At 40.0% G+C, this 14650-nt stretch overlaps 1 protein-coding gene across 1 annotated transcript in view; it reads right to left on the bottom strand.

Moving 5' to 3' along the window:
• grin2ab (glutamate receptor, ionotropic, N-methyl D-aspartate 2A, b) overlaps positions 1-14650 on the bottom strand; it is a 92514-nt gene that overhangs the window by 19433 nt on the left and 58431 nt on the right. The window contains exons 5-11 of the mRNA XM_042429385.1: positions 11794-11960; positions 11552-11686; positions 11347-11446; positions 9634-9839; positions 6019-6133; positions 5710-5912; positions 11-179 (exon numbers count right to left, since the gene is read on the bottom strand). Of these exons, the coding sequence (XP_042285319.1) occupies positions 11-179; positions 5710-5912; positions 6019-6133; positions 9634-9839; positions 11347-11446; positions 11552-11686; positions 11794-11960 (1095 nt within the window). The remainder of the gene's footprint in view (positions 1-10; positions 180-5709; positions 5913-6018; positions 6134-9633; positions 9840-11346; positions 11447-11551; positions 11687-11793; positions 11961-14650) is intronic.

Below are 14650 nucleotides of genomic sequence, written 5' to 3'. Positions count from 1 at the left end.
TAGGTATTACCTCTCCAACCATGCCGTTCCACACGTTGTTGATCTTCTTGCCGTGTTTTCCATTGGTGACCAGATAGAGGTCATAAGTAAACTTGACGTTCCTGGCTATCTTCTTCAGAATGTCAATGCAGAAACCTTTGCAGCACTGCTTGATGTACGAACCTCCTGATGTGCTGTTACTGCAACATACACACACATACACACATATGCGCAAAAACAATGAGGTCATATTTTTTTATATCAGAGCACATTTCAGTGTTATACAGTGAGTTTGTTGACTGTAACAGTAACTGTACTTTAGCTGCCTGCTCACTTCACATCTGGTGGTTCCATCAAACTGTAAAACTAGAATTATGACAGTGCAGAGTAATACATAAATACTGCTGAAGGGCAGATAACGCTTGTAGAGTGTATGTGTGTGTGTTTCTCTTAGCGCCAGCTAACCAAACCAGATGAAAACACAGGGGTACTGAGCAGATGCTGCCGGGCTTTAAATAGAGCTAGGCTCTGTAGAACAACCAACCCACATGATTAAAATATCAGCTGTCCTTTCCTGCGTCTCTGTCCTCACTCTTCTAGTCTGTCCCTTTCTCCCTTCCTCATCACTGTTCCTCTCTTCCTGTCCATGAGGAGGTACTTCTCCGAAACCCACAGTATACCTACACACTCTGCAGCCTCTCAGACAGGACGCACAGGATGAAAACGGATGTTTAAGTAAACTTTTCTGACAGCCCTCCCCAAGGACCTAGGAGCAGTGAACTAAACTGAATTGCTGGATCAAATGATTCTCATAATCTATTAAAAGGTATCAGCATTTTCAAAAGCATTTCCATAAAAAGTTAATTCCGTTCCCATGTCAGCCATCTTTGATGTAGCCTATATGGATTGGAACAATAACTCTGTGACCTTTTCACTTGCCATTTTAGCTGACTTCAATTCAAGAGAAAGTTTATAAAGAACTGAGGGATTCACATACCGAGAACACAGAGAACGACTGTCAAAGAACTGAAACATCAAAGGATTAAAAGATTTTTCAACAGCAGTCAACTGTATTGTGGCGCAGCACAATGGTGTGTGTATGTATCTGCGTGTGAATGTGTGCGTGTGTGTGTGTGTGTGTGAGAGAGAGAGAGAGAGAGAGGGTGCATAGTATACTATACATACAGTATGTGTGTGTGAGTCTGTGTATGTACAGTATGTGCCCCAGGTGTTCTAAAGCACACAAACTGTATACATTAGCTCTTCCCAGCTGAGCCCTCTCTGTGTCCTTATGTCACTATGTAAACACACACATATTTACACATAAGCGCACACACACACACACACACACACACACACACACACACACACACACACACACACACACACACACACACACACACACACACACACGCAGAGCGACAACAACGGACTCCCCGAGGTACACATATAGTACATCTGTTTGATTTACATCATACTTTTATAACAACAAACACACACAAATAAGATGGAAGTAGTGACTGAGAAAATGTAGCACTTATGGATGGTTGGATGTATGTAGGCGTGTATGGACACATGGATGGCTGGACACACAAACAGCAAATGTAACATAATCGCTTTGCATAAAGGTTGAGAAATCTCGGGTCAGGTCACAAGTTAAACTCTCCATGCATGGTGATTCAGCCATCTAATTGTCCGTGCCTACAGTGATGCATTGTCATGACATGTATCAGAAACTCGGTTGTTGTGTTGTATCTCTTCTCTTTATGTCTCCTGTCTGTCTTCTCAAGCCCTTCTGACAGAAAAGTGAGGATTCTGTTTCTTAAAAAAATGAATACATCTTCAAAGAGAGTAATTACAGTTGATGTTTTTGCACTTTTTTGTGGCTCGCAATGACTATCCTGTCCTACCTTATCCGATTCCATTTTATACTAATGATAATCCAGAACAATTTTGATTATTTTCTATTGTCTGGTTGAAATTATGATGTTTATTGAAATTATGGCAGTAATGCTGTCAGTCACAAGTACAATAATTGAGAAAAGATGGATTTTTGTTGTGCTTTTATCCAGTTATAAACCAAAAATACTGAGACAGTGTCAAATCAACCTTCTGAAATTGTAATTAGTGTTTACTCTGAACTAGCCATATACACACAAGCTCGGTAAATTGTAGAAATTAACGGAGAGAAAAAAACCTGCTTTGTCTTGTCACGCAGGGGACTTTATTGAAGCGTCCATATCGAGCGGATAATTGGAGCAAAACACTAAGATGTCAAAGAATCCGAAGGGAAGTTTCTCTGAGAAAGTTTGAAAACTTACTTTCACTTTCTTACTTTCTGACTATTTGAAAAATATGTCTGCATTGTTTAGACAGGCCTGCAACATATTTCAGCCACTACAAAAATGCCTTTAAAGCTTTTTCAAAGGGAAAAGTCCATTGTATTATTTGACGTGTTGATGATGAAAGGAAGGCACTACAGCTTCCTTTTGGGCTGATTTATAAAAGTTTACCTTACCAGTCAAAAGTTTGGACACAGCTTCCCATTCCCACTTCAATGAGTGTGTCTAAACCTTTGACTGGTAATGTACATCATACATGTAGAAACACACTGAACTGAAATCTTAAAGTATATATGATGTGCCAAAAATCGCAATCAAAAAGTGAAATTATTGAGTAAGTTACATGCCTTGAATCTATATAAATGCTTAATTTGTGGCACAGTGAATTAATATGAAATTTAGTTTAAATGTGATATGAATTCATATTTGTAATTATGTTTTAAGATATTCAGGTCACTGCTATTGTTGCAATAGAGAAAGTGAAATAAGTAAAATGAGAGGCATGAAGAAAAAAATATGCATAAAAAAATACACCTATCATAGCACAACAAAATAAATATGAATTTGTGAAATGTTTCCATTCCATTAGCTGATGCTCTTATCAAGAGCGGCTTACCGTGCTGATAACAGATAACAAAATATTCCTGGGATCGTAAAGCGATCATGTCAGATAAACCATGCTAAAAATAAAAGATAAATCTAAGTAAACAGGTACAAGGGACTTGTTTAGTGTACAATGGGGATATGGGAAATGGGGATATTCAGGGGAGAGAGTTTTCAGCTTACAAAAAAAAGTAGGGACTAATTCTGCTGTCCTGCCTGGAGTAGGAAGGACATTTCACTATTTGGGAGCAGTAGAAAGAGGAGTCAAGGCCAGGTGAAATGATGACGTGCCTGCCGCAGGGAGTTCAGAGCTAAGTGGCCGATTGTAGCGCAGGACAGAGCACAGGCTGGCGTTTACAGCTAGACCATAGCCTGCAGATATGGGTGTGCGACTCCCTCAGGATTCTCGAACGCCAAGATCAGAATTTTGAATTTGATGTGAACAGCCACCGGCAGCCAGAGGGGAGGGAGCGTGGGGAGATAGAGCGTGGGGGCGGGGGGGTGGTGGGTGACAAAGGAGAGCTGGCTTGGTGGGAGTCAGAGTAGACCAGAGATGACAAAGGTTGGGCAGCATCCCACATGAAACATATTTTTATTCTCAGTCTCCAGGTACAGTTCAGGCTGCAGTTTTTTATTTATTTATTTATTTACTGGTTTGTTTCAAGGTCCTATATTGAGGAAAGGGATTCTCCCTTTCTCTTTTAATTATAAAGCAGGTCTAGGTGCTACATAAATACTGTGACAGTATCAAAATGCTCAGTCCACAGAAAAATGCACACAATCCATATTCAGAAGATATGCTTTTAAACGAGCCATTTGGACTTTCATAAGTTTGTGATGTCACAACTATACGCTCAGTGTTTGCCTGGAAGGGGACCTCCCACCCCTCCTGAAAGAAACAAAATATGTTTATTTATGTTATTTACCTAATTTATGTACTTGTTTCATTTATCAGTGTGGGAGTCTCGACTGCGTTTTGCTGTCATTTATGGTCGTGCTAGTTTCTCTCCTCTCCTCTGCTCCCTGTGTCTCACCGTGGGCGGGGCTTAGCGCCTACACACACACAGAGCGGAGCGGAGGAGAGACAGACAGCAGAGAAAATGCTGCACAGTTGTGGGATGTCAGGAAGCAAATTTGTCATTGCACAGCCTTCTAAAGGTTGGATAATATTATCCTCAGCAGTGGACATCACAATTTACAGGTGAGTTTTACCCACAGCCCTGGTTTTACCTACAGTAGCTACTGTAGGCTACAATCCATTACCTTTAGTTGGCCTGGGCATGTGTCACACAGAAAACAGCCAATGGAGCCAAGAGAATTGAGCTGACACAAAACAGCCTGTTCTTGCTAGAGCTCCAGAGAGAAGTTTGAGAGAGGAGATGTAAAGCTATATTGAGATGGTTTTTGGTACTTAAAACCACAAAAATATCTTCTTATGACTATCAGAACTTCAAATAAAACACCGGAAAAGTGTAAAAATATAGGACCCTTAACAGTGCACATTCATAGACATTACTGTAACATGCCAGATATAACTAAAAGGCTAGTTTTCATCTGTTGCGGCCAAATTTTAATTTTTTGATGTTTAAAGACAGTATGTACTACAGAGGAAAACAATAAGCAGCATTACTACATGTTACATCTAAAACAACACATGCAACACACTGAATTACTGGCACAATCAAACAAATACCACAATGGACGATGCAATTACAGTGGTGGCAGAAACAAAAATCAAGTACACTGACAGATTGACATTAGCAAGCTTACAGCAACAGAGAGTAATTCATTTTTAATGCTGACAGAACTGATTATCCATAAATCAAATGAGAACTACTTAGCTGGTACGTGATAAGCTCTCTGACAGAAGTTGGGATAGAGTTTTATTCTTGTACAACGCTGACAAAGAACACAAAATAATAAGTAATGTGTTGGGAAATCACTGAAACATCTTGGCTGCCTCAGTTGGCAGGTACAGTAGTTACATGTGTATCTGAAATTTGACTGCCATACAAATTGTTTTCGCTCAAGCCTTAAAGGAGAAGTTGAAGTCGACACCTATAACACTTTGGGCTGCACAGGAGGTGTTTTTCTTTGTGAAAAATATACATACTGTACATTTCGACCATATTGTAACATGGACAATGTTGGAGTCCAGTAACAACTTGTGTTTCACTACTACATGTGCACACAGTGCCGGCAACATCCATTTGGATTTGAGTCTGAAGGACTTACAGGTGGTGAGTCATTATTATATAAAGTAAAATGAGTGGGTCCAGTATAGATGTTTGTCAGACAAAGTGGAAATGCATGATTGATTATTATGCTCTCAGACAGATTGAGACCTATTTGAGAGGTGTGATTCTATTCATTTAGGAAAATCTGAAGAAATACAAGTAGATAGATTGGACAGGGCAACTTATTGACAATGTCTATATTTACATCAACCTACATATACTGTACACTATCCGCTGTATACACATAAGTCACTTATTACATTTCACAGTAGATTTTATGATATTTTTTTCACCTACTTGCCTGTGCACAATAGCTATATTTATATGTCTGCTTATCTCTGTCTAGCTTGTTGTTTTAGGTTTATGTCTTCTGTGTTAAAAGCCACTGGAAACCAGAGTCAAATTGGATGCCTCACCCTCTTTAACACCTCCAGTTCAGGGAGTGTGAGCTTTTTCTTAGTGATTTTGTGTGACTTTCAAATGGTTCTTGAGCAGTGGGTAGGTGCTGTGTATGTGTGTACTAACACATTGAGGGTGTAGCTACTTACTCTTTGACATGTTTGCGGCAGGGCACAGAGTTTCTCATGCAGGTGCCAGTAAGGATGTCCACATTGTCGACAATAACAAAAGGTTTCTCCTCCAGAGTGACGATCGAGAGATGGTTTTCATCAGCATCCTCATCTCCGTAGGAGTTATATCTCGGCCACACAGGGAACATCAATGACAATGTCCCGTTCTCCCAGCGGCCCATCTGTATGAGCACAAGAACACAAAATCAGCAACACCGATCTTAATTAATGTGTTTTGACTTTTTAATTTCCTTGATCGTCGGCAAAAATGCTGTGTTCATTTGTTACCTTCTCCCACTTCCTTTCACTATTCAGGACGATGACAACCAATTTGGGGTTGGCCTGGTAACCATCTGGAGTAAAGGATAAGTCTCTGCCCTCATTCCACACATGCATCATGTGTCTGATAAACATGGGAGAAAAAGAGAGGGGAAGGAAGCTGTTATTTTCTCTTGTTTTGCATGTGTTAAGAGTGTTTGTGCACAAGAGCAGATAAGTTTGAAATAACAAGTTAAGCACTCTGTAATCACTGCAAGAGTATCCTCTTCAAATCAATGCTGCGTTCACCCACTGTGTGTGCACACACGGCTGAGTGTCTTTATGTGTGTGTGCATCTATTTGTGTGTAGGAGGGGGAAGAGTCAGAGGCCACATATCTCTCCCATCAACATTCTGCATTGATTTCTCCACAGATATACGCCTGAAAGACAAGCCACTGGTGCAACAAGAATGCCCTCACTCTCTTACTCACTACAGTTATCCTGCATACACAAACAGATCCTTCGCTGAAACATTTACACACTCGTTAAAGTGAAGCAGCAGAGAGAAGTAAATGAAACCGTATCACGCGCAGTGATATGGGATTAAGAATACACTCACTCGCGTAAAACAATTTTCAGAAAGCAAGGATGTTCTGACTGTTAAGACTGGGATAATAGCATGAATTCCCACTGGGAAAAGGAGAGCTGTCTCAGGAAGTTTACTAAAAAGACCAAATCACAAGAGGGACAGCAGCTGTCCAAAACAGACAACACTTATTCTTCAATGCCTTATGTTCTGTGTAATTAGAAATGGTTTGATTCATTTTGACATTGTGTCAAACACGGTTGGTCAGACGATGCTATAAGACTGAAATATCATCTGACTAAAATAGCATATTTCAAAAGCCAAAAATATTCAGCTTTGCATCTGCTTTACAAACATTTATGAATTTGGCACATGATTCAACTTTCATATATACAGAGAATTATTTTCCTTACTTGTGAGTCTTACTATAATTTTATGTAAACACACATTTAATGGATGCATTCAAAAGATGCTCTAGGTATTCATAGTTTTATAGCTTCATTTTTCTAAGAGTTAAAAAAGGAAACAAAAACAACACTTCTGTTTTTTTTTATGTAAGCAGGACATGAAGGATTCATGCATAAACTCAAATATTGAGACAGGAAGTCAAGATGCATAAAGAGAATCATTTGAGTGCTGTTTAGCATGCGCCCTGCAGGTGAAAACCATGATAATTACGCTCGAATTCAAACAGGTGGGATTTTATGTTGTCTCATCTGCAGAAGAGGAATTAGAGTCGACATGTAAATATTGTTGTTGGACAGTGGATTAGAGAGAGGTACATTAATCATCTGTTTTTACAAAGACTTGGAAACAGGCCTGTGCTCTTTCAAAGCGGCTCCACTCACACTGACTAAAGAGTAAATAAAAGGTCCCAGCATCCCTTGCATGCAGGCACTGCAAAAATACCAAAACAGCGCTGCCGTGGGTATACCCTCTCTCACAAACACAAATAATTAAATACAAACCCTCAAAGTTACACATAAGAGACACTTCTGTGCTGTATAATTGAACTTGCCTTTGTGTCATAGATTGCTTTGCTTTTAACTGTTATTGACACAAATATATATTTTTGTGTATGTGAAAAATCTTGGTGCAGCAGGTGATGCCCTTGTCACAGTGCATTGCCACGGCTGAATACATATAGCGGAAACACTGTTGCAGTCTATTCTTGGTTACTGCTGTCTCCTCCTGTTTCAGGTTTGATACCGTTTCTGGGAAAATGGTGTGTATCTGAGACATGTAAAATAGGTGGCTCACACTTCACATTCATATGCATATTCATGTCATTTTGTGATCCCATGTGATGTTTTTAAAACAAAGTGTACAGCTACATTAAAAAAGGCTTCAATGATTTCTAAATTACTGTGTGCAAAATTATCTGCATTAACTATATCAATTCAATGGGGGTTTTAATAGCAGCAGGAGCTGTATCACAGATACATAAAAATATTTGCTATTATAAATGCCATCTTTAATTTGTGGGGTCCTGCATCTACTATGTGTGTGACATTTTCTATTATTAAAGTACTTGGGTAGCCACTGTGTGAGTAGTTTTCTTAAAGTATGAATAAAGAAGGAAGAGAGGCTCTTCCCAAATTCTGTGTTATGGCAGGGAGCATCTTTTGGAGAAAAAAAAGTGACTGCTTAGGGGTTTGCATGGTACAGTGGTTCCATCAAATAGAATAACCTTTTGAAATTTACTACAAGGACAAACCTCATTAAAACCTGTACCATTGTGGAAACCAAATATGCTGATGTAGAATCTGAGATATTAATTCTTGTCAGGCAAGAATGACAGGGAAATCTAGCTGGGATGATGGTGTCCTTTAAGTGCCAGATTATGTTGTCCTATTCCTCTCCACCTCAAGTTGTTTATATGCACACTGCGGCAAGATTGTATCTAGACTAATGTATGCAGAATTCTGATCACAGCCTCACCACTTCCAAATCAGGGTAGGGAAATCCAACCTGTCAGTTTATTATCACAAAAACTGACTGCAGTTGTTTTGACAAATATGCAAATTATATCTAATAAGTTAGTGAGACAAATGAGGTACCTCTGACAGAAAGAAAAGAAGATTGTTCCGAAAAAGGTTTGAGCTTATTGAGGTCTGAGTAATATTGGATCAACCTGTCAACAACTGCGATATTGTGTGTGCTTTGATATATACTGGAATGCACTAATAAGAGAGAAAAATGGGGATAATAAAGTCATAATAGTGAACATCACACTGTGGGTCTCATTCTAATGAGGCAACTCATAAGTCACCAAAGATATGAAGAGCCTAGCAACCTGGCCTCCATGTTTTCAGTCAGTTTTATATAGATTTTCTGAATTAATAGTTAGATTTTAGCCACTGTATGCTCTATGTTCAGGATGTAGTCACAATATCACACTAAAAAACATGGCAGAAAGCTACCGTGTCTGTGCTTTTAATATGTGTGTATGTTCAGTGTGTATGTGCTTGCTTATGTGTCTGTGTGTGTCCATTTGTCTTCCTGTTAAGTTTAAAGGATTTGACTGTATCTTCATCACAGAGACTTCAGAGGAGAATGCACACACACACACATTCTGGTATGCATATGTGCGTGTACACTCACACACACACCTACCAACATATACGTGCCTCCCACAGAGCCACATAACAAGAAAAAAAGAAAGAGAGAACAAAGCTAGTAAAAGCTGCTTTAATCCTGACTTAATGACAGTGAGTCCAGTCATGTGAAGTCATACTAGGCTTTAGTTAACACAGGGCAGCAACAACACGGAGGTCTGCCTAAAGTTCAACTCTTTGTCTCTCGACTAGGGAGGTAGAGTGAGCTTGTACAAGCGAGCAGCCGTGTACACAACAGCTAATAGTGTTAAATGTCATTCGACATCACTGTGTTTAACACTACTGTCATTCCTGCTTTCTATCTCCCTGCTACCCCTCTCATTAGTACATTAAGAAGAGTTATGTAAGGCTTCTCAACACTCGGATAGAAAGACAAACAGTTATGCAAGTCCCTAGACCTCGATCTCCTCTTACTCTCAAACACGCATGCACATACACACCTGCGTAGGGCACTAGGTGGGAGCTTCCCCGGGCTCCTGTCTGATGCTGTGCTGTAGCAGCTGCTCTGGGCCTCTGGTAGCTCCCCCTTCTCCCGCAGCATGGAGGTGGCTGCAGTGGAAATGATGCCCACTCCATCCCGTACCCGCGTCTCCAGCGGGTACTCCCAGTCATCATAGGACACGGAAATCATACCCAGGGGAAACATCTGAGAGGAAAGGAGAGGAGATCTGAGTAGTGCAACATATGGCGTGTAAGATTCAATTTGACTTTAATTTGACATTTTTCGTCCAATTTTAAACATCCATATGTATCTCTCAAAGGTGCCAGGCAGATGGTTTATTGGTGCTTTACTGAAATAATTCATAGCTGGCTATTAAATAAGTATGGGCAGCCTGTATGTCCACAAAGTAAATTTGCTCATTCAGGTATTGCCCACACTTTCCAGCTGTTGAAATAAAATAATTTTGACAAACTAAATAGCTCGCTAAGTTTATCTCTCTCAACCAGACTGAGCAAACATCAAAAAATGCTGGCACGCTAGTCTGTCAGTCCACCCTATTATATTTTGTTTTCACATTTTAATTTGGCACTAAATGTAGATCTTTGTCTAAGGAGGCTGAAGCATAAAAAACCCAAATGCAAATAGAAACATTAAGTAGAGGAGAATGATGGACAAGGGAAGGAGGAGAATAAACATTTGAGAAGCTTTTGCGAAAAGGTAAGCAAACACTGGATATGTTTCCATTTTTAATGCAAGGGGAACATTTGAGCTGATTATACTTTGAATTATTTATACACATATCTATATGCTATTTGGATAATAGCTACCTTGCTGTCCTACATTTTGAGACTGAATGTGTATGTAATGCTGTCAAATATCCTATTTAGGGGCTGAGCAAATGTTGTTAGGTACAGAGAGATTGTAAACAAAGCAGTGTGGGAAGTGATTGTTGCAGGATTCTTCAAACTATAGAGATGATGATATGAATTATAGCTTACCAGTCACTGTGATTTGTCTCTATACTGTGACATTTTTGTGAAATATGCTTTTTCGCTTTTTCTGTGGAGAGCTAGATGAGAAGATCAATACCACAGTCATATCAGTCTGTTTAATATGGAGCTACACCAAGCAGCTTGTTAGCTTAGCTTAGCGTAAAAACTGAAAAAAAAAGGGGGAAACAGCTAACGTTAGCCTGGCTCTGTCCAAATGAAATTAAATCCACCTAACACCACATCTAAAGCTTATCCCTCATTTGTTTAAAAAAGGGTTACAGTATGTGACAGAGTATTTCTTGGCTGGGAGCAGTAACTCCCTGGAGTCTCTACTGGTTGACTGGCAACTGCTCCAAGCCAAGAAATAGTCCAGCAAATAACCCCCGTAAATTGCTGAATTTTTGTTTTTACAAACAAACACGATCTAACAGGTTAATTAGTGAGCGTTAGAAGTGCTGGTAGGTACATTTTGTTTCCTTTAGATTGAGCCAGGCTAGCTGTCCCTCTGTTTCTTTATGCTCAGCTAAGCTAACTGTAGCTAAGTGCTTCATATTTAATGGATAGATATGAGTGGTATTGATCTTTCCTGAGAATAAAGGAAAGGACAAATACGGTAAAAATAGCAGATGACCCGAAACAGCCTGGAATCAAAAACGCTGCCTGTCTTGTCACACCACTCAAAAGTGGCCACCTGTTACTACATATGGGAGCCTCATTACCTCAGGGGTAAAGTCTGGGTTGCCAGTGGTGAGACTGGACACGATCCAGATGTAACCAGCTCCTATCAGGCCCAAGGACCGCGCTTCCTCGAGTATATACCTGTCAAGGAGTAGAGACTGAGAGTTAATAAAGATTCACTGCTGAAACCTGGCAGTGTATGACAGAGAGATGGAAACAGCAAAAGAAATTGAGAAGAGCACTCACAAAGCCTCATCCTTGGAGCAGTACAGCAATATAACAGGACTCTGGATCCTCTTGAGGGCAATGTGTGATTTAGAGTTTGGGTCGCCATCTACAGCATCTAGAGTCACCACACTCTGCAGGTCCCAGCGCACAAAGCTGTAACAATACACCATTAAATAATACACGGTACTTAATCTTGTCAGCTGTCGTAAATACAGGATAAGGATGAAAACAGGGTATGTGTGTAGGAGTGTATTCATCACCTGTGATCCACAGTTACCCTCAGTGTACTGATGAATTCCTGGTAACCGGGAAACTTGGAAGTGACGATAGAAAAAACATGCCAGTCATACTCCTCCATGATGGCAAGCATGAGTAGAGCCTCCTGCTGCAGAGCTGCGCCGAACTGGAAGAACGTGGACTTCTCATCCTGCAATGACACACAGGCCAGAGACAATCAGCCGATTTGTCTGAGGAACTGAATTAATTTTGAAAAAAAAAAAAAAAAAACAAGAGCTGGAGTGAGTGAGGACGTATAAGACTCAAAAAGCCGATATAATTATAATCATTTTCAATTTTGCAATCAGTGAGTCAGACTGAGATAAGAGAGAGTTTAAGTGTTGTAGAAACGGAGAGGAGGAAAAATGGGAAATAGAGGAAGTGGGAGCGATGCTGAGCGAGCAAGATTCAGTCAACAAGGTGAACTACAGTGCAAGTGAGTGACTGCTGGCAACAGGGGGCCCTAATGGTTAGAGATAACTGCCTCATAACTCACAGGTTTGATTCACTCCAACCCTCAGGAGCCAGTATAACAATAGCCATGCACTGGCTTGAATGCTAATTGAGCCAAATACTGACGCTTTACCTATAAAGTGTTGTATTATTGAATTGGCTCAGTGCACACATGTGAAGCACTAAAAAAAAAACCTCATTAATCTTGAATTTAATTTTTCTATAGTACACTAATTGCAAGAGTATGGTGTCAGTTTATAGCTGTCTCATTTGAAGTCAGAGGACATCCTTTGTAAACTGCGACTCCAAATGTTCACAATTTTACAGCATTAATTCACAATGCCATGTACAGTTAAATCATTTAGTCTCAGCATCGGAAGAAAACTCAGTGTGACAGTAAGAGGCAGCAGTAAGCATTACCAAAACCAAAGCAGCTATTAAACAGAATGAGATCCAAAGTGAGTGTGAAATAAGTTGCTAATGATTGCAGAATGTATGTTTGCATTAAGTGTAAGCTGAGTTTCCCCCTTGGGACACAACAAATAGACGGCAACATGGCCTATCCACCAGAGAGCAGAGAGGAGAGGAGAAAGAGGGAGGAGGAGTAGACGGAGAGAAAAGAAAAGGCTGAGGGGAGAACGAGAAGGAGGAAAAATGTTGCGCTCGTCTGAGTGAGATCGAGGTACCTGTTGCAGAGAAAGAGAGAAGGGTGGAAAAGGAGTGAGAGTCTTGGGAGAAAAACTGAGAGAAACACAAATGTCAAATCTCCTCGCAAGGTCCTTCTGTCTCTTTTATACACACACACATACAAATACACACACACACACACACACACACACTGATCTCATGCACACATACATGCACTAACACCCCTTCCGCAGAGGGCATCAAAGAGCGTGACACATTAAACATCAAAGCCCTCATAAACACACATGGAGAATCAGCTGTCAGCTCCTGTCTTTCTGCCCCCGCCGCCCTCTCCTTCACGTGTGTGTAGGTGAGTGAGTGTGCGTGCGTGTGTACGTGTGAATGTGTGTAAACCTTACATTGTGGCTCTAGTTGTGTCCTTTAGTTTAACAAAAACCTCTCAGCTTTGGCCATCACACAAGCAGACCCTGCAGAGATTTAACTCCCCCCCCCCCCCCCCCCCCCCTCCGCTGCTACAAAAAAGTGAGAAAAGTGGGAAGGAGAGAGGATGAAATTGTACTTCAAAAAGATATATCTCACTGTTTCCATCTGTGTGTGTGTGTATGTGTGTGTGTGTTTGTGTATCTGACTGTAGGTTTCTGTGACTTTGTACTTTACTCAGGTTTACAGAAGAAAAAAGGAAAAAAAATCCCTCTGTGTGGCAACAGGCACATCCTCACTTACGCCTAGATAACACCAACACACAAGCACAGTTACTAAGATGCACCCAACACCCACATACTGAACACCCTCACAAATGTACAACTGCACACTCACATACAAATCAGCGCTGAAACAGTCATGTTGATTTACCAAAAAATAAAAATTCATTTTTTTGAATATCTTTGTCATTTTTTTCCTACTGCTTATTGATAAGATTGTACTCATCGCAGTAATTGTGGAGATCTTGGACCACAAACATGAGCAGTCAGCTGATCAGACAGGTTGCAAACATACTGACAGTTTACAACCTTATTTGAAGGTAAAACTGAACATTAAATGTACGGTACCAGTCAAAAGTTTGGACAAACCTTCCCATTCCCTTTAATGAGAAAGCGTGTCCAAACTTTTGACTGGTCCTGTATATTCATGTATATTTTGACATTCACCTTTGCTTTCTCTTCTCAATAAGTTTGGCTAAACAGGAAGTCTGTTTACAACCTATATGATCAGTCTTTCTTGCCCTGTCTGCCCTCTTTTCAACATGTCGCTTCATTCCTGGATGTCAGTATTGAGTCCAACATTATCAATAGGAGTGTTACTATGAAAATAGTTGTAAAAACAGTCATAATAATGGACTATTAAGATGTTTTCATAGCTAAAATTCCTAACCTTTGTATGAGGATTTGTTCATTTTTTTGCCGCTATACTTTAAGGTTTTGATTGTTTTGTTGGATATAACAAGAAAATTAAAGATGTCACCAGGGACTTGATGGATGATGGACATTTTTCAAAATTTTCTGGCATTTTATGAATTAAATGAACAAAGAAATTATTGATGATGAAAAAGAATCATTAGTTGTACCTCTAGGACAAATATACACATCGCGTTACCTTCACCTAAGAGTAGCAACTCATTAACTCTTCAGTAACCTTAAGTGAAACTAATCAATACAAACACTTTGTGATGTAAGACAAGAGTATATACAACTGAACCTTTATCAATTAAACAAACCCTTCTCATCAAGAACTTCTCTCGGA

Source organism: Thunnus maccoyii, chromosome 2 (assembly GCF_910596095.1).
Source record: "Thunnus maccoyii chromosome 2, fThuMac1.1, whole genome shotgun sequence".
Lineage (NCBI taxonomy): Eukaryota > Metazoa > Chordata > Actinopteri > Scombriformes > Scombridae > Thunnus > Thunnus maccoyii.
This window is presented reverse-complemented; position numbering and strand designations above follow the sequence as displayed.